Source organism: Trichinella spiralis, assembly GCF_000181795.1.
Source record: "Trichinella spiralis strain ISS 195 chromosome Unknown Scfld2, whole genome shotgun sequence".
NCBI lineage: Eukaryota > Metazoa > Nematoda > Enoplea > Trichinellida > Trichinellidae > Trichinella > Trichinella spiralis.
This window is the reverse complement of record NW_003526941.1, coordinates 9,894,340-9,914,942: the sequence shown is the minus strand read 5'-3', so window position 1 is coordinate 9,914,942 and position 20,603 is coordinate 9,894,340. Positions and strand designations below refer to the sequence as shown.

The 20,603-nt window shown below is 30.5% G+C and overlaps 5 protein-coding genes across 5 annotated transcripts; 1 reads left to right on the top strand and 4 right to left on the bottom strand.

The window, feature by feature from the left end:
- Nucleotides 1–1,712: 1,712 nt before the first annotated feature.
- Nucleotides 1,713–10,176, bottom strand: Tsp_07608 (putative peptidase family M1). The gene is made up of 18 exons (XM_003381029.1): nucleotides 9,611–10,176; nucleotides 9,116–9,274; nucleotides 6,286–6,411; nucleotides 5,071–5,182; nucleotides 4,882–5,002; nucleotides 4,567–4,742; nucleotides 4,141–4,272; nucleotides 3,610–3,781; nucleotides 3,430–3,525; nucleotides 3,216–3,331; nucleotides 3,024–3,079; nucleotides 2,808–2,955; nucleotides 2,675–2,754; nucleotides 2,476–2,610; nucleotides 2,247–2,414; nucleotides 2,061–2,198; nucleotides 1,919–2,003; nucleotides 1,713–1,862 (listed from the first exon to the last, which is right to left on the bottom strand). Exons 1-18 carry the CDS (start codon nucleotides 10,174–10,176, stop codon nucleotides 1,713–1,715), a joined length of 2,736 nt encoding a protein of 911 aa, XP_003381077.1.
- Nucleotides 10,177–11,223: 1,047 nt separating this feature from the next.
- Tsp_07609 (prestin) lies at nucleotides 11,224–11,410 on the top strand. Its single transcript, XM_003381028.1, has 2 exons — nucleotides 11,224–11,269; nucleotides 11,382–11,410. The coding sequence occupies exons 1-2, from the start codon at nucleotides 11,224–11,226 to the stop codon at nucleotides 11,408–11,410; spliced, it is 75 nt and encodes a 24-aa protein (XP_003381076.1).
- Nucleotides 11,411–12,913: 1,503 nt separating this feature from the next.
- Nucleotides 12,914–15,102, bottom strand: Tsp_07610 (conserved hypothetical protein). The gene is made up of 5 exons (XM_003381027.1): nucleotides 15,042–15,102; nucleotides 14,863–14,995; nucleotides 14,654–14,800; nucleotides 14,500–14,605; nucleotides 12,914–13,099 (listed from the first exon to the last, which is right to left on the bottom strand). Exons 1-5 carry the CDS (start codon nucleotides 15,100–15,102, stop codon nucleotides 12,914–12,916), a joined length of 633 nt encoding a protein of 210 aa, XP_003381075.1.
- A 1,334-nt stretch (nucleotides 15,103–16,436) lies between these two features.
- Nucleotides 16,437–17,194, bottom strand: Tsp_07611 (hypothetical protein). Its single transcript, XM_003381026.1, has 2 exons — nucleotides 17,080–17,194; nucleotides 16,437–16,729 (listed from the first exon to the last, which is right to left on the bottom strand). Exons 1-2 carry the CDS (start codon nucleotides 17,192–17,194, stop codon nucleotides 16,437–16,439), a joined length of 408 nt encoding a protein of 135 aa, XP_003381074.1.
- A 2,496-nt stretch (nucleotides 17,195–19,690) lies between these two features.
- On the bottom strand, nucleotides 19,691–20,391 carry Tsp_07612 (conserved hypothetical protein). The gene is made up of 2 exons (XM_003381025.1): nucleotides 20,304–20,391; nucleotides 19,691–19,857 (listed from the first exon to the last, which is right to left on the bottom strand). Exons 1-2 carry the CDS (start codon nucleotides 20,389–20,391, stop codon nucleotides 19,691–19,693), a joined length of 255 nt encoding a protein of 84 aa, XP_003381073.1.
- Nucleotides 20,392–20,603: the final 212 nt, after the last annotated feature.

Below are 20,603 nucleotides of genomic sequence, written 5' to 3'. Positions count from 1 at the left end.
CTCGTTATATATTTATTACAAATGAAAAAATAGATGCTGCTGTTCAAGCTTGAACTTCTCAAATAGATGGACGACAAACACCAAAGCCTTGATAAAAGATGCTCAAGAGATAAAATATACATATAAGAAACACTTTGAAGAATGCTTGTCTTTATTGGCAATAATTCAGATAAATTGGTTAAAAAGCACTTTAGGCGAATTTTCATGCGAAGTTGCTGTTGAAACTATTAAAAATAAAAGCATTAACTGCTTTTTACTAATCAATCCTCATCTAAAGATCAGATGTTGGACGTGGGCTAAAAGATTCAACACAATCAATATTAATCACTGCGTCGAAAGATTTTGATAATTCGCATCGATGACATTACTCGTAAAAGCGCATCAAATCAACACTTTTGACAAATTGAAATGGAAGGCTCATGCAAATTTTAAATAGCAATAGGATCATTTTTTAAACTTGCGTCACTGAATGGTTAAAAATAAATTCACAATTTCTTTGGCGAAGAATAAAATTTGTAAACATATCTAACACAGTTGGCAGTTTTTTTTTAAAATAATATATTTCTTAACACGACAAAAAAGAGAGATCAAACTAAACCCAATCCATCAATTAATCTTCATCTAGAACTTGAAAACAACTCTACAGGCTGTATTTGTTCAAAGGTTTAAATGCAGTATGCAAAAAAAATACGAGCAAAAGTAAATGGATGATATTTTAAAAACTTAAACAATAAATAAATAAATAAATATATATATATATATGTATATATTCATACTTCAAGATCGCAAAGAGGTTCTAAATTTTCTAACAGCCACATTTCTACGCGAAGACGTTTTCGGATTAGCATCATCTGCTGTTTGCCATATTTCATAGTCAAAACACGGCCTCGCTCCTTTTCATAATCTTGCCTATTTGAAAATCGAATTTTTCGACCACTTTCCATTTCCAAATTAACCCGATGCTGAATTCCACAATCACCGCAAGCGCGTTAACTCAAATACAGTATGAATTAAACATGCAAGTAATAAGAATTGTTGACTGAAAAAATTTTCAAATAAAATCATTTTATTAATAAGTTATATAAATCTTTAATATTGTATTAAACATTTTTATTGCTCAATCATAAGCAAGAAGAATACTGCGAAAGAAGCAAAAGTTTTATTATCTCCTACATTCAATGCAAATGCATTTTCATTTTTGAATGTCAACAGTTTAATGACACATTTATTTCTGATTTTTCAATTATTGCGCAATGCATGCAATTTTATTAATTTTTTACTAATTTGAAGAAACCTCAAAATATACTAAAATGAAAAGTTCTACTGTAAATTTTTTGAAAAACATTTCACTCACTTGTTCAATTCAGTATTAAAGTTGCTAAAACTTGCCCATCACTAATTTTTATTTGTAAACATAATTCAGTTTTTAAAAAAAGGTTTATTTTTTCAATTTTATCATGCCAATTATTCTTTGTTTATTAACGAAAGAAAAAATCAACCATTACAGCAGGTTGCGTACGCAGTTTAAATTATATAGTATTTTTTGTAAAATCACTGGTTTCTCTCTTTTTTTCCATATATTAATTTCTAATGTCATATGAATAGTGTATATTAAAAATAAATGATAAAATATTATAAAGCAGCTTTCAAAGTTTAGCTAAATATATCATGGAGAAGGGATATTTTCCAAAAAAAAAGGTCGTAGCAAGCAGTCATGGTCGTAGCAAAGCTTGTTGAACAAAATCGATCACAGATTCCGCATAACTGTTACGCCAATGTACGTTAATTGCAACCATTTTTACCGCATTATTAAATATCTCTTTGTTGTCATCGCCATCTACTTCATTGACAAAATGATTTAACTGAAAATAAATGATTTTTTGAACAAAATTTTAAATATCATTAAAATTTAAACAACCTCTTCCAATTCAGCAGCTGTGTTAAAAGTACGTACAGCTTCCGTAGTCATTGTTTTCAAAGGCTGCTTCAATTTTTTCTTAATACTAAAAAAATAGAGAAAAAAAACACCAACTGCTAATTGAACTGATTGTAAAACTTACTATTCAGACCATCGGCTTTTCATATGCTTCCACATAATTTGCCGAGCTACCGGATTGTTGCCTAAAAATTTAAACAACGTCCCAACATCTTGACGTCTAATGCACGGCTTATCTAGCTGCAAAGAGGCGTTGAGCAATCTAAAATAGTAATAATGCAAAGAAAAACAAGCACAAAGGCTAACCTACCGGAGCAACAAATCAGAATCTTTAGAGCAGCTCAACCCGTATAGAAGATTCTCTTTCTCTATTGCAATCGATTCATGATTGCACAGATACCACAGCTTCTCAAAATCAGTAACATGCTTCTGCTCAATTCCAGTACAATAAACACGTCTTCTTGCCAAAGCAGGAACCCTGAAAATTTTTATTGAATATTTTTTTTAATATAATAAAATATTTAATGAAAAATTCACACTTTGAACACTTTGAAGATCCGTCATCAGACAGCTGACAATCTTCCATAAATTCTTTGAATTTTTCCATTGCCACATCTCTACAACTAGTAACATTCCAACCGCACGCTTCTTCCACAATTTTACCACTGAATACGCTAAAACCGTGTTCAAATTGGATGATAACAAACGAACAATCGAAATTATTAAATAATGTCTTACCTCAACTTAAAATCATCAACTTCAATTCTATTCCACAAGTCAGCTTTATATGCAGAATTGAGAATCTTTTGAACATATTCCTGAAAAAAGTAAAAAGTCTTTAAGTTTTTAATTTAAAAATCAAAATACTTACAAAAAATAAGTGACCATCAGGATGAGTAAATAGCATGTCTTGCAAATAATTTAGCCCAATGAAAGCTGATTTCCAAGGAACAGCATCGACTTCATCTGGTAAACGTTGAACCAATTCCAGTGGACGTGAATAATTCACACTACCAATTCTACGAAAAAAATTAAACATAAACATTTTAATCTGATTAATAAATTAAAGAGTAGATTCGTCACTCACAATGCCAGATTAAATGCGTCACTGATTAGCTGAGAACGCTCGATACTAAGAATGTCCTGTTAACAAATGAAATTTCAGAAAGTTCATGTTGATAAATTTAAAACTGAATTCAACAACTTAATAATAAAAAATAAAACATTAATATTACATTACATTATATTATGTTATATTATGAATTTTTAATTGCTTTACCGATGACCATCCAGAAAGAAGCCGCTGCCATGTAGCATCGTCGTAGTGTAGCCGAGCAAAACTGCGCACTTCTGCATTGAACATTAGCCAGCAATTGTCCTCAATGGCCAATATTACTGAAAAAAGAATAAACTATTAATTGATTCACTTCTAAAGCAAAATAATAAAATGAAGTAAAACAGAACTGCCCATATATATATATATATATGAATACCTGTGCTGTTAGGCTGCAGCCATAACAATGATGTGATTTCCTTATTAGTGCAAGTTTTGTACCACAATGGTATATACCATTGTTGACTGACATTCGCTGAAACTTTTGGCGCATTATCTTCTAAATAATTTCAAATTGACAATATTTAATATTTAAATTGTTTAAATTATTTCAAATTACCTGTTAAATTTACAATAAATCGAGATTGTGACAACTGAACGTGAGAACCGTTTATTCGATTGACAGCAATGACAGGAAAACCAGCTGCGTTTACCCACGAATCCATGAAAATAGAAACGTTAAATTTGTTTGAATCCCATCCAACTGAAGGTGATTCTGACTCCATGACTGCCTTAAACAAAAAACAATACGCCTCGAATTAGAAAAAGCACTGTTAGATAAGGAAGTAATTGATAGTTTTACAATATTTATGTATGATACATTTCAAGAAATCAAAAGTAAACTTTATGCCTTATCAAAAGCAGCCCATAAATCTTCCTCTCTGGCATTCATCTCAGCCATTGTTTTGAAGTAGATCTAAAATGTAAGTGTTAGTTTGCAACAAAGCACGAAACTACTTAAAAAATGCCATACCTTGAGACCCACCCAAAAATCGTTTTTCATCACATATTCAAGCATGCGAATTATAGACGCGCCCTAAATCCAAAAAACATTATTCTTCATTTACAGTAAAGAGATAATATGTGAAACCTTTTTGTAAGTGATGTAGTCAAAATATGTAAATAAATCTGTCTGAGCTGATGACCGATGAATGGGCGGTGACTGTGGTTCCTGATCTTTGGCCATTGCCATTTGAATCTGCTCAAAGATAAACTGTTGCTCCTGAATGAAACTTAAATGAATAAATATGAACACTTAAAACATGAAAATATTATGCATTTAGACAGGAAAAAAATATCCAATTACCAATACATTAGGCCACTCTTGTAATATATGTTGGGTTCCTAAAAAGCCGACAAAATCTGCAAAACCTTCATTTAACCAAACGCTATCCCACCATAACATTGTCACCAGATTTCCAAACCACTATAAAAACAAACTGCTCAAATAATTTCCAACTAGCTGTTTGTCCATTTATTTATAAAAAATTAAATTATTATAATTAGCAAGTTAAACCTGATGTGCCAGTTCATGAGCAATGATTCTAGCAACTCTGAGCTTGTCAATCACTGAAAAGCATCGAGACACGCCACCCAATTTAGGAGATTTGTACAAAAGTGCCGTTTCGCGGTACGTCACCAAACCCCAGTTTTCCATAGCACCGGGTCCAAAATCTGGCACAGCTAACATATCTGCAAAAATCAATTTACGAATTTAGAATAATTAAAAGAACTGCTATCATATCGATTTGTAAAATAGTTATTAAAATAGATTAATAGAAATTCTTGTAAAAAAGTAATGGAAACAAAGCAATATTAGAATAAATTTTACCTTGCTTTGGTAAAGGAAAAGGATAATCAAACTTTTCTGCAAAATAATTTAAAACTTTTGGTCCAGCGTAGAGTGCAAAATCAATTTGGTCCATAAGAGATTCACGAGTCCAAATTCTAAACTTCAACTTCAGAGAAACATTTCAATAAAATTTTTTAGATTGTTGTTAATTGGTGATAAATTATCTACTTTTTTGTCGGAATCATAACTTTCTTGATAAGGGAAGTCGATTACAGCTATAGCAAATAAATATGATGACATTTGAACGCTAGGTTGAAAGGAAGTCTCAATCCAAGCATCTCTAAAACATAAATGTAATGCATTAAATGCACAGGTACAAATTTTAATGACAAAAGTATTTTACATTTAAGTTAGACCCTGCATACCAAAATAATACTGTATAAAAATGGAGAGTCTGGAGGCAATATTTAAATAGAACGGTCTAATACCGACTTCCCCCAAAGAACCCCGCCTATTTTTTCTCATCTAAATTTCATTGATTGTCAGTAGGGTGGGATTAGGTTTCCGAGAGAAGGGACTGCTTAACTCTAACTGCCTAAGCTAACAGGACACGTCGGGGACAATCACTATGTAAATTCATAAGCGAACACCATATTTCAGTTCAATGATATTTAGTTGCGTGCAGAGCAGCGACCAATGAAATTTACTGCGAAAAAGTAGACGGAGTTCGTTGGGGGAAATTGGCTCTACCCAAAACAGAACACTCTCGTTTATAATAAACTTGTCTATAACCAAGTGTTTTTGTAGAAGTAAAAATAAGGTAAGATCAAGCGTAAATGTTTGCATTTGTACCATATTCGGTATGAAAGAATAATTTATTGAATATTGTAGGTTTACACAGCAAATGAAAATCTACTAGAATACCGTTTATAAGCAACAGAATTACAACGTCAAATCCACTAAGACCGGCATGTCATATCAACAGTACGAAGACAGCGAACAGTCAGATGTTCGTACGTGGAGAAGCTTACATTTGATACACAACTGTGGAAAACTTGTAACACAACTAGAAATTAACTCGCATTTAACTTCGTTCCAAGAAAACCGATCAGCAAAAGAGGCTTCCTCACAAGAAGAAGAAATTCAGAACAATCAAGGTATTATTTAATTTCGCAGTTATCATTACATTGTCATTTTGATAATTTAATGCATTGATTCTTTTCAAATGCTTATACATCGACTTTCTTTACTTATCTGAAATACAGCACCATTAACGCAATTGTTATTTCAATAAGATCAAATAGAAAAATATAAAATCCGGGGTTACTGTAGACTTCTGTCGGTCATTCATGCGAGGCATATTTCTGGTCTTTCACGTTTATTCACAAACAGGTACGAACACTAACAATACATACACACAAGCTAACCACACACTTCACTCACACTCGCTCTGACACACACTTAGCGCCACAATCACGCTGCATATACAGGAAAATGTTTGTGCCGCTGGATAGACGGCGTTCTCCTTTTTTAAATCGGCCAACGTAATTATCATTCTTGAATTGGCGCCTACATTATTTTTTCCATTCGATTTTAACTTTCTTTTAATTGCTAACGCAACCGTAACCGTTACAAAAGTTATCAGATTAAGTTTACTGTTTAGATTAGTTTACTGTTTACAAATTCAAAATTAATTTTATGCAAATATTTTAAAAAATGTAACGTAAGTAGTAATCTTTAGTTCAATTCCTACCTCAGTTTCATCATACTGTATGTTGATACTGTACTATATAGTTGCACATTCTAAACTTTGCATTCTTAGGTTTAATCATTACAGTTTATTCCACTCTGCTGTCATCATGGACATCATTGAGGAACTTGATACACATCCAAATTGCAGTCGTCTAGTTAGGACGCAAGCACTCGAGATAGTTGTAGGAATCAAGGGAAATGCATGATTATCTGCTATTCGCAGAGAATGAATACCATTACACTCCTTCACAGCTACCCACTTCCCAGATTAGAAGATATGATTAGGAATGTCACAATTTATCAAGTCTAGTATCATCACAGTGTATGTCGTATTTTTAAATCATCTACCAGTTCAGACAGATTCCATTCATCAGTTTCAAAGAATAATGGATAATATATTCTATGTATGAAGAATGCACTGATGTGTGGTACCAAATAACTTAGTAATAACTTGGAAAGTGTATGAAAATGACTCATAAATACAACCTAATGCTTAATATGGATAAATGTGACATTCAAGATCTCGCCTAACGGTAAATTTAAACTGATTAAACACTGATATTAAGCGATTTTCTCGCTGAAATCATCCCTGAAGCCTATAAAGGTATGCACAATACTGGGCAAATAGCTTAAATCCTAGTTGTGGAAATAAAAATAATGTGTAATATATTATATTTTGTATATTGTATGTAAATTTGTTTATGGATGTAATTTAAACTTTTAAATTTAAAATAACCTATATTTGGAGCTGCTGGGCTGTGATAGAAGTCGGGACAGATTTTGTGGACGCGCACTGTACACCACGGCGCTTTGTGTAATTCACAGCATTTTTTAATCTTTTCTGTCTTTGACTCTACTGAAGAAGACCCAACACTGTTTGCATTTTGGTTTCTCTTTTATAGGTTTCTTTTATATTATTCTTTATAATGAGGTGTTGATGTTAATTGTAAGTGCCTGTAATGTCTTTTTTAATAAGCCCGGACAAATTTCAAAGTGTATATATTCCGGTTCAGAACATTTACTGTAAAATTTCTACTGCACTCCAACTGAAATAGCCATCTGCGATGTGATCTTTTGGCATTTCACTCAGGATGTTTATCTGTCCATATTAGATTCGCAGCCACTACTGTGACATCGAGCATATTCAAGAATAATACCATGGACCATCAAAGATTCTACTGCTTTCAGGAGTACAGCCATAATAGGTGGTCCAAACTGTCTACACTAGACTTTTTTTGTTTTTTGTCTTCCGGAAAGACCTTTATATTATGATGCATGGTGGATAACAACAGGACACATTGATTTTTTGGTATGTTACTTACTAGTGTAAGATTTCTATCAAAACTGAAGAGAGATCACCCAGGCTGATGTTTTGGTGTGACAGCTATTCCTGATGCGGTTGCTTTATTTTTTGACAGTGTCCCAACTATAGTTGTATTTCATGCCAGAAGTTCCTCTGCCAGACCCACACTGGTTTGAAAATTATCCGTCATTATACTGCGCTCATAGCCGCACCTAGGAGCAACCAAACGCGTTGCCAACAACGCTCATTCACTTTCATATAAGCCATTCCTCCCGGTTGTTTGACGACATATATCTTTCCTGTTAAGGTAGATGATGTTTCAGCGTTACAACACCAAAATAGTGTTGTAGATGAACAGGTTGAAAATCAGTGCAGAAGTATAAATTACTGATCAACTGCATAGGACAACTATTTCCTGCTCTTCGGATTTTTGATATCAAATAAGTCAATAGATGCTATTCATCAGATCCAGCTTCTTATGTGACAGAAATCTCATAGTACATTTTAGGAATCCTAGTAATGACAGGAAATAAACCTAACTAAAAGTTGTTTTCATGTCGAATATGGATTATTCATTATATTTTAAATATTCTAACACGTAAATGTATTTGGAATTTACTCATTTAACATGTTGGTAGGGTAATACAGAAAAACGAATTGATTTCAGATAAAAATTACATACATCAAAGCAGAAAACTGTTGGCCCATTTAAGTTTTAATCATCATGACTTTTAATGAACTTAATTAAATTAAAAAATATTTTTAAATAATACTTATCACTGTTTCAAAAGAGTATTCCTGAAGCCACAATTCATACAAGCTGATGTGAAGAGAGATACAATTACTTAAAACATGTTGAAGTAAAAAAGCCCATCTAAGGGTAAATTATTACTTCACTGAGTTTCTCTTAACTCTTTTAATTAATCAAAAAAATTCAATCATTTTCAGAATTTTTTAAAATTTTCTCATGTGCAAAAGTAAAGTGAAGTAAATGCTCTTTCTTGTCCATTTTTTAGTGACATCTAAGCCTATTTTACAGAACACTGGCATCTAGTTACCTTGCCATTCTCTTGTCAAAAATTTATATATTTGAAAAATTTTCGACAATAATAAATTGTTAAACACTGCCCGTACTGAACTTCATTTTTCTGTTTTACTGATTTAGCAATTGTTTCTATTTTATTTTAATGTTACATATATTTATTTGTATAATCTTACCGAATAATCTTGGTATACACAGCAGGCATATTTGACAAAGCTGTTGTGTTGACTGGATGTATTACAGTTAAAGTAAAAACAGACTTGAATTCAGGTTCATCAAAACAAGGAAGAGCCCGTCTTGCATCCGTAGGTTCAAACTGGGTAACCAGAATCCATCTACAATTTATACATGCAGACATGGACACTTTTTTTGAAGTTGATAATTATGATATTTAATTTTTTTTAATTTATAGAATAAATGTTTAGAATTTGTTTGTATAAATTAAAATCAATTAAGTAAGTTAAAAATACCGTTTTAGAGTAACGTGTTAAAAAAAATCAATGTAGTCATTTAAAATCAGTTGATCTGAATGAACAAGTGTTTAAGTAAAGTGGAAGATTTTTTGTCATAAAATTAAAAATATAAAATATATCAATAAAAATGATCCACTGGGATAAGTATCAATTGAATGAAGTTTGCCGTAAATGAAAAAGAAAACAATCTGCTGCTACCTGTTATCATTTTCTACAGTATAATTTGCACGATAAAAGCCTTGCAAATCGTCAGCTAATTTGCCAGTGTAGCTCATCGACAGAAAATATCTCTTATTGGGTTCCAATTCAGAGGTGGGATAAAATGTCACCATTTGGGCAACATTTTCGATTTCAAATGGTGGATTTGAAAATTCAATCGTTTTCTTTGTATCTTTTTCAATCAATTTCAAACTGGATGCTATAATGTCGATCTCTTCCACGTTCATCGTTATATTTTTCGTGCTGCTGATGCATTCAATTTCGACAGTTAGATTTCCATCAAACTTGAACAATTTGTCAGATGGCAACGTTGTGGCAGAATTTGGATAATAAACTTGAACTTTCAATATATATTCCTTCGGTTTGACAGATTTGGGTAATCTGGCATTAGCTGACATCGGTTGTCGCAGTGGTCTGCTCATGAAATAAATTACAAGTCCAACAAGTACGCATAGTAGTAGAATTACAACAACAGTGACGGTAATTGTTGTTATAAGTCGCCTTGATTTGGACTTTGGCTGCTGTTTGACCACCTCTTGTTCCATAGGAAATTTTATTTAAACTGCAAAAGAATTGAAATTATGAGAAGGAAAAATTTTCAAAATGCAAATAATAATAGAATTCTATTATTGTTTTATTTATAGTAAAAGCAAATTTGTATTCACATCCGTAATACATTTTCAAATAGAACATAAATATACGACAATATATTGTATTGGATTTGTTGTTTTTATTATTGTTGTTTCATTTCAGAAGAGGACATCCGATCTATCTGATTGATGTACAGTAATAAAAGATGTTTGTGTATCTTTCTATTTATTATTGATTGAAGTTGGAAGTTGATTTGGAAATTCAATCCAATAGAGCATAATATAAAAAATATAATATTACTACTGCGTAGAAGGTTTAATCTATATTTGTTGAGAAAATAATACTTTAAAAAATTTTCACTTTCAAACGGCAAACGTATTGAACGTAAAGAATTGATGTTCATCTTATATAATAAATGTTTGAAATTAGCTTACGTAAAATCACCATCATCATTAACCACATCACCCAAAACTATTATAATTTTAGTGATTGATTAAAAACAACAATAAAAAAAAATTTCTACGTTGAAAAAGAAAATAATCTATTGCAGCAAAGAAATTTTTTTATGCAACAAAGTATGAAAATGTATATTAGAGAAATAATTTTTTGAAAAAACGCTCCAGAAAGACCAAAGCAACATTGCAAGCATTTTGTGTACAAATATTATAATTATAATTATAATTTTATTTTAATCAAAACTATCAAAATTGAACAACCAATGATTACGCCAGTTGTAAACCTGACAAAAAGATAAATTAGGCAAATAATCAATCTGGTCACTTTTGCACATTTTTATGTCGTTGTTCAATTAAATCAATAAAAACAGTTGATGAGAAATGAATGAACAAAATGCACAATATTACCATTCATTCTGTTTGACATCTGATTTCAATGATATAATTTTATATGGTTAAATAATTGTGATTTTTTTTTAATTAGAAAGTGTACTGTTTTTCATAAAAGATAAAACTAGTAAGTTAAATTTTTTAGTAATAGTTTGAATGGAATTTTTCATTCGAAAAGCATTAATTGAACAAATCTGGTATGGTATATATTGAATTTTGTCATAGAATAGAGAAAGATTCCTTTTAATTGAATTCGAGCATTATAATGTTTACTTACAAAGCAATTCAAACAAAAAAAAATATATATATTCCAGATTCTCATATTATGGAAAATTCAGAATAATCAAATGCAAAAATTGTGCATATAAGTGAAATAATTTCAAGCAGTTCAATAGTTAATGAACGAGAAATTTTATTTCAAAATTGCAACAATGTGAAAATTTACAGTAAACATTTGTAATAAAAAAATTTTAACCAAAATAACTGATCAATTGAAATAAATATATATAGAATAAATATTTTTACCATAAAAATGTATAGAAAAGAATGATAACTTACTGATCGTATAGATGAACTTGAAACGCAACTGGTGATTGCGCTTCTCTGCTTTAGCAAGCGATGATAGCAGTAATTGTGAGATAGTTCTTCCTTATTTACTTAACACAGCTTAGTGAGAGTTTTATGGGGCAGATGTAAAGCTTGGCAATAAAGTTGTTTATTTTCAGCTAGTTTTCTTCACTTCAAGCATGTCATGACCGGTAAAAATCCGACTGATAGACAGGTAGACAGACAAACAGATAAGAAAATAAATAAAATAAACCAAAAATATTATATTATATTATATATAAATCGAAAATAAACACTATATAAAGTTGAATGAAGAAGTCGAATAATTATGTGGTAGGTATGTTATCGTTGAAGCAACGTTGTGTTACGACAAGGTGCCACAAATTTTTCCGATTCGTAACTAATTGCTAAACGTCGGAACGATTCAACCATTCAAGTATGCCAAACAAGTAAATAATAAATAAATAAATTTCCATCAATTTATTTGACATCGTTGGCTGATACGACGTCAGTTTGTTCGCACAAAGTCAATCATGTACGCGTTATAGCAGCGCGTCATCGAATATCATCACAATGAACAATTTGTGAGCAAAATCAAAAACGTCGTCACTATATTCAATTGCCACACTGCATCTTCATCTTCCAGCCAATTTCAGCCCAACTCGTTCAATTTTTATTCTCCATCAATCATTTCACTTTTTGATATTTACCGACATCATTTTTATCATATATCTACCAACTGACATGCAATGCATTTCAATCTTTCTTCTCACATATATATATTTATTTATTTATTTATTTTTGTTTATTATTTTATTCACTTTGTGTTTTTTATTTCAAAAATAAATTAAAAATACATTTACAATACAACAATTAAAAAAAATTTTTTTTTCTTAAATCTGATTTTCAAGTTTGATTGCACACAATGTCAACTAACTTCAGTTAAATGAAATTCTATAAATAAACAATAATAACTTATTATTAACTTAATAATATTGAAAAATATAAATGGTTTTTTTTAAAAATTATTCTCATTGAATTAACAAGCAAATATAACAAAACTTATTTTCATTGTAGATAACACACAAACAGATTTTGTTTCAACGTAAATAATTCCTGTTTTGACATTTGATTTTTGAATTCATTAATTGAAAAAATGCAAATAATTCGTTCAAGACACCAAGATGCAGTTTTTACAGAGTTGATTTTTTCCAGTTTGTCAGCAATTAAATTTGCAAATCTTGACATGTTTCAAGAAATCCAAGAAACCACTTTGCCTTCAAACAGTACTGAAGATATTTTTGCATAATCTGAAGCAGCACGAAGTTTCTTGATCATACGGCTTCATTTCATCTTTGGGCTTCACCGTTTTTTCTTTTTTTTTAATTTTACATGCTAAATCATCGTAGTTTGTCATATGCTCCGTGCCTGATGACACTGAGATGAGTTCACAGACTATACTTATCTGAAATCTAAATTAACAAATCATTAAAATAACAAGAAACGTGCTACACTGACGTCATTTTAACTAACGCATTTTTGTTCGACCTGCATATTTTAGCCTGTTCACTTAGTATGCGCAAAAATTGAATCAGTTTTCGAGCATATCAACTACGATGAACAAAACGCAAACACATGTATATATATAATACGTCCACTGTTGAGACTGCATCTGCATTTTGATCATTACCGTTAACTTATCTGCTTCGATTTATTTTCGTCTAATTTGACATTTTCGCATTAAAACAAATAAAAAGTGTTGACAGATGCAACATGTGTACCACAAAATTGAACAGCAATTTCAGGAAAAACACTTTTCATGTTTAAAATATTATTTTAAAAATCTGCAATTGGCTCTTTATGTGCAAAGGCAACGCATTTTTTGAACAAAGACCAACATTGCGCACATTTTTATTGTTCATTGTTGCTTCACGATTGCTAAAAAAATTAAATTTTTTGTAGACTCAACCGAAAAGAACAGCCAGTCAAAGTTGATCACGAGAATTGTTTCTCGCAAATTAGCATATGCAGGCCAACAAGCAAGAAGAAAAAATTTCTAGGCTTCAGCTGTGTCAGTAATTATGCAGCGACTCTTATTTAAATATTCGCTAACTAAAACGGTCAACACAGACTGCATTATTCGGTGTTTCAGTACTGCTGCTTTTCAAAAGTAAAATTGACAGACAATCGACATATTACATGTACATGCTGTGATCAATCATGAAAACATTCAATCAATAGGCTTACTTTTGTGCACAATTATGTAGTGATTCAATTCAAAGTTTTGTAAACAATAGTTGAATAGGCAATTCTTTGAAAAAAATTTTAAACTAAAATAATAAAAACAACTGATGTAATTTTAAATCGAAATAATTCTATACATGTGCTATTTTAAATAACTTTACTACAAAATATGCATTAAAATTCTTTTACATTATTGGTTTCTTCATTTCTTCTTTCAATTACTTATTAAAAATCGCACTGAAAAATGAATTATTAATAATTCGTTGTGCCCTTCTCACAACCCATGCAAGTGAACGTGCGCAATATAGAAATTGAATATGCATGTGCCATCTGCATACAACCCATTTGATAATTCTTTTTGTGAACATTAAATATTCGAACAATAAATTCGAATTGTGAGTAGAAACGACCAAAATTAGAAAGACACACTACAGCCATTTAATCTGTAAATTTTCAGTAATCGCATACATATACACAAGCAAATTCACCTTTACAAAAATAAATAAGTGCATCGTAAAATGAAAACGAACAAAACATTTCAAGATCACTACAAAGTGCGGCTAAGTGCATCAAAACTTTCCCCGTTCACAAATTCATCATCAGATTTTGCATTCCGCTTACTGCAATGGCTGCAGTGGCAGGTGTGCCCATCTGGTCCGTACGGATCGAACTTAAAAACATTGCCAGTGAAATTACCGTCAACACATGCAATTGTCGAAACATCACACTGCAAAAAAATCATAAATATTCGTTTTATTAAACATTTTTATTTTACATTACATCCATTAGTTCCACAGAAAAATTATTATCTCCATTCACAGGGGTACTGCAACGAATAGCGCTTGCATCTTCCTCTTTCAACGACAAAAAGAAATCAGCATCTTCCTGCTCGAAGTTCTCCATAAAAGTATAAGTGCAATTCCTGTTAAAATGTATAATGATTTGATTGTATAAAATGTAAAATGCAAAATTAAATCATTTTACTCTTTTAAATCGGTGCAATCCCTTTTAAAATCAAAATGTTCTTCCTTAGACGGCGACAATACCATCATCTTATCAAAGCCTTTTTTCAAAGCCTCAACTACATCAATTGTCGACTCACCAACTATAAATACAACTGTAAGTTAAAAATAAAATCCGCTAAGTCAACTAATTATGCTTACGTGACTCCCCACGTGACACTTCCAAGCTGGAATTCATCGAGCTGCTTGAAGCACTGCACATCTTGATGCTTACTAAAATAAATAAATGTAAACATTGTTAAATATGACAACATGAATCACGCATTTTCACCAAAATAACTGCTACATTTTTATTATGATAGACTAAAAAGTATAATAAAAAAAAATAAACCTTCATATGAAAAAATTCACTAACTTAATCACATTTTAGCTGCAAATGTGTCACCCAATAACTACTTAAATCTAATGAAAAAAGATACATCAATAAACAAGAGAAAATAAATAAAGAAAAATAAGAAATTCATAAACAGCAAATCATGCTATTATAAAAAATAAAAAAATATTTGATAGTTCAATGTATTTACTATCAACAATGCAATTTAGATTAAATAAAAAATGCACACACAAAACGCAAATATTAAAAATTTATAATCTAATAATTACACTTTATTTTATTTTATTTATCGTCATTAATAAAAAACAATAAACAACAGCTTAAATACGCGCTAATAATCAGTAACAAAAGATATATCTTTGAATAAAAGCAAAATAATTTTTAAAATAAAGTTGTTTTCTGTTTTGTAGATTAATGGACAGGAAAAAATAAAAAGCGTCACATGTAAGTAAAAAATTGAGTAATTCATTAATTAATTAAGTAAATATTTTATCTCATCGAAAAGGAAACTATATTTAAAATTAAATTAACAAAAGAATTCTTCTTAAAATTAAAAATCAGTACTTACAAGGAATAATTAAGCTCGCGCTATCACACTGACTCGTATCAAGCAATGAACTAAATGAAACCGAAAAAAACAAGTACAATAGGAAAAATGAAAATCAGGTTTTATTATCAGACAAACAAATGCAGCAAATTACAGTAACCTTTAATTTTCTCAAAAAAATACAGCTAAATGATATTTAAAAATTATAACTCTTTAACATTTATTTATTTAATTACTCCTGTTTCATTTTATTTAACAATAGTCATATTTAATTTAGTAAAATTAGCATTTATAGATTCTGCTTTGTAATTATTTTCATTTCACTAACTGTTAAAAAAATCTGATTACTTTTTAAAACATGATGCCAACATTTTCTCGTAACAACTACATTTTCTGCGTAGCCAATATTTTCCAATACTGATTGCAGGCAGGCCGTTCGCCTATTGACGCTCAACAGTGACCTGAATAGCGTGTAGCGCGGAAAATTCAAATTGAATTGCTTGAATTCTCCGAATTTTAAGATTCTTTTCAACCAGAATGCATCGCAAATGCAGTTCAAATTAGAGAAGCTTCATTTCTGTATTCAGAGATTAAGGATATCAGATTTAAATACAGCTATAACAAACAGACGCTTTCTATTATAATAATCATCTCTCTATATACTTTCTAACTTCTTGGAAACATTGATCACATTATTAAGCACCATTTTCTTTACTACTTGTCGATGTCCATCGCTGAGTTGCTGACTTTCAGTGCTTTTTTTGCTTTGTAATATCGCTACTTCTTCGGACGAGGTTGCTATTCCAACAGCTAAATTCGTCCATCTCCACTCATCGCCAGATCTGCTGTGAAATGGTATATATGCTTTTTCACCAAACAGGCACTCCCTGAGTAGGTGAAATCCGTTTTGTCGAATTAAAACCACTTTCAGAAATACAGCTGAATTTTCTGGAATATGCGCGCTTGGCTGGTCGCATATGATAGCTGTCTTTAACTGTTCTTCCTTCCAGATTAAGGTTTGACTTTACTGTCAAACTCCTGCGGCTCTCAAGCACTGTGGTGATGTAAAGGCTGCATTCTGACAGAATTGGGTTCGTCATGTACCTTCTGATCGTCGCTTTAATATTCATTTCCAGGTATTCTCGGCTTTGCTGGCTACTTCACCTTCTGAGAATTCATTAATATGCTGACTCTTAAAAATCTGCATATCTGGGCTTGGTTATGCTAGCGTACTTTGACTTCACGTACGTATCACCTTTAGACCAAATGCGCTCCAAGCGATCCTTGAAACGTTCTACCTGTTTGGCAAAGCATTCGGATACTTCGATGGAACTGACGTTCGAAGTGACAAGTGTATATGACAAACAACGTTTGCAAAGCCTTCAGTGAACCGCTGCAGAAGAGTTCATTCATTTATCACAACGGCAAACATGAGATCATGCAAAGTCATCGCAAAATTATAGAAATTTAAAAATTCTGCATTGCAAGCTCTTGCTCCCCGTAAATTTCAAGTAATCTTTTTTGTAATCCCTTGAAGGTTTCCATTGGAGGATCAACTTGTGCATATAATCATGCATGTAAACATATCACTGATAATGGCAAAAGTAGCGTCTCGCCGACCCAATCAACTGATTGAACGGAAGTTTCGCACATTCCACATGGAATCTTCTGATGTAAGACAGGATCATACCACGCCATTGTAGCGTCTTCTGCGCTACCATGTCTGTTAGCTGACAGACCGCATCGACTCCTAACAAACATAAACTATATATAGCTTTACTGATGTGAACAAATACAAGGACTCCCAAATATCGACGCACAACGTCCCTCTCTTTTTCACTGCTAATATGCCCTTTGCATGCCAGGCGCATTCCATTTATATTTTATGCTGAATTTTGCAAGTATTTTATATTACAATAAAAACTGCTTAATTCTATTAAACTATTGTAAATTCAGTACGCTAAAGCATACTGTAGCTGAATACAGCATGTTCAGTGAAAAAAATAGAAAGTATTCAAATGAAATGGTAAATCTTATTTACTGAATGAGAGATGACTTGATTTTTCCTTTTTTAACAGGATGTATTAAAAGCAGAAAAAATTCCGTTTACTTATTTTACAGAAGCCAAGCATTATTTTATTTTTGTTAATTTTGCAAAGCAGTAATTGAAACAACAACAACCATTTGTAAAAAAAGTGCATAAATATAAAACATTTATTAATATGTAACTCGCTTAAGCTTAGCAGAATAATTTGAAAGTCAAATAAGTAAACTACATACCATGTTCAGTCGCTTATCAACTACAAGCTGTAAGAGGCCAACAGTCACACAATCAATATCTGAATAATTGCTTACATTCCTTCAATAATAACATCACAAATCTGAGATAATAATACTTATTATTATTATTATTCATTTATTTCATTAAGGGATTTGTTTAATTAGATCAAAAGTAAATCGGTTTAAGTTAGTTTAGAAAACTTTAAAATCATTTTGACTAAATTTCCTACTTCCACTGTAACTACTACAAACAGACTTTTAATTTCAAAATCCATTAAAAGAAGAATTCAACAAAATTAACATGTTGCATGTTCAAGATCTGTAAAACTTAGATCATTCAGTAAGATAAATAATTCGTGTACGTTTGTATGTTCTATTCAAAATTACAATCAATTTTATGCCAGAATTTTTAACTATAAAATAAAAAACTTTATTACATACATATAAATTAAATAACAGCTTCGACTTAATAACATACATTTCTTTTCAGAAAATAACAATAAAAAAAGTTTTACAAACAATATTCTTTCAACAGTTTCAAAGCATTACTGAATGAACAATATCCATACATGAATACGCACATCTTTTATGAATGCATAGTTAATCATGAAATGCTTTACAAATCATCAATCCATGTGACTTTTTCTGAATACAACGTTGATAAACTGCATTTAAACTCTATTACTTACATACTGTTTATTTAAAAAAAACCTTAATTTTATGTTTCAGTTCTCAAATTCAAAATCATTCATTACTGGTTATTCAAAGCGAAAATTAATTTTCGCTTTCTCAGGATTTCAACAAGAAATACCTTATAATTATAAAATTAAGTTTCATTTAAAATGTTTTAATTTCTATGGGAAACTTAGAACACGGCAAACTGCCGACATCAAACATAATCATATATACCTTACAAACCATGAGCATGAATTAGGTTAACATATAGCCAAAAACAAATTTCAGAAAGTTATAAAATCATCATTTGAATGAAACACATGCCACTGATATCAATGATTAATAAAATACTGTAGTATAGTATTAAAATGACATCATTAAGTATGAATGTTTATTAGAACACATATTTTTATTATTTTACTTATGTGAAATTTACATTCAATAATAAGGGTGAGAAAAAACGAATTTCTAAATTTATTACTTATTATATACTTTTCAATAAACTATACAAATAGGAACATAACATATTTTTAGGTGGAGATTTCAAGCATTAATATAAAAGAATTTTGGAAAATTATGAATAAGAGAAATTATTTAATTTTGAAGAATTTTTTAATATATTAAACTTTAATCATAAAAAACTGTCAAGTTCTCTGTTTAAAGTAACTGGTGTTTTTAAATTACATGATGTTCTAAAAATTTATATAATAAAAAAATTTTTTTTGTTTATTTAAACGTGAAAATTATGATTTGCTTGTAAATTTTTTGTTTAGAATGAAAGAATTTTTATTTGTGTTAAATTCTTTTCCACATATTGTGAACAAGTGACATAATGGTTTGTGTAACATATATTTAAAGTTCTTTTTAAGTGTCACGCTTAAAACTGAATAATATGTAAACAGTGAATAACTGATTATATAATTTTATCAGAAATGATATTAGCATAATGACAAATCACCACGTCCAACCAAGCATAGACCATTCAGGAATTGCGCTTTCTTCAATGTCATTCAAATTTTTTAATTGCCTTTTTTTTGACGCCTGAAGTACTGGAATTAGTCTGTAAGCAGATATGCCACTGTGCAGATCTCCATAATCTTTAGCTGCGAATTGCATTTTTTCTGAATCATATTTTTTTTTCTCTAAATGGCATATTAAATAATTTAGCACATTCTTAAGCAGTACTTTCAAATATTATGGCATATTATCAATTTACTGCATTTATTTCCAAAACTATACAGTGTTAAAATTTTAAATAGAAGAATTTAATGCAGAAAAAAATAATTTCATATTATTGAAAGTTTTTGTTGTGCTTTCGATTTTTACATCAAAAAATGAAAATGTGTTTCTTGAATTTGTTTTTGTACACGTTCATAATATTTTAAATTGTATCACTTGCAAAAGTGAAATTATCTATTCTGTTCAATAACTGCTTGTTCTAAAAAAAATTAACTAACATAAATTAAAAATCTGTTATGCATAATCTTAATAGATAAGGACATTGAAGATGAAAATTTAATTTTGAAACTGCATACTCTATTGAAAAAAAAGAGAAAATAATGTATACCTGATGGTTTGAGACGTATAAATTCACTGAAAGCAACAGACAATAGAACAGCCAAAATCAAAGTCAAGTGAAGAGCGTATTTTGCCATTTCCAAGAGCAGTCTGAAATAAATATGCAAATCATTATAATGCAGTGTAAATTTGTCATTGCCATTGCAATTCAAAGTCATTCGAAGTTTTATTGCAGGTATTTTGTGAAGTAAAAGGAAAATTTTTTTAAAGTCGTTTCAAAAGGCAGCTAACCATACTGAAAACAGAAAGTGGAATAGTTCATGTTGAAGTAACTTGCAATTCAGATGCT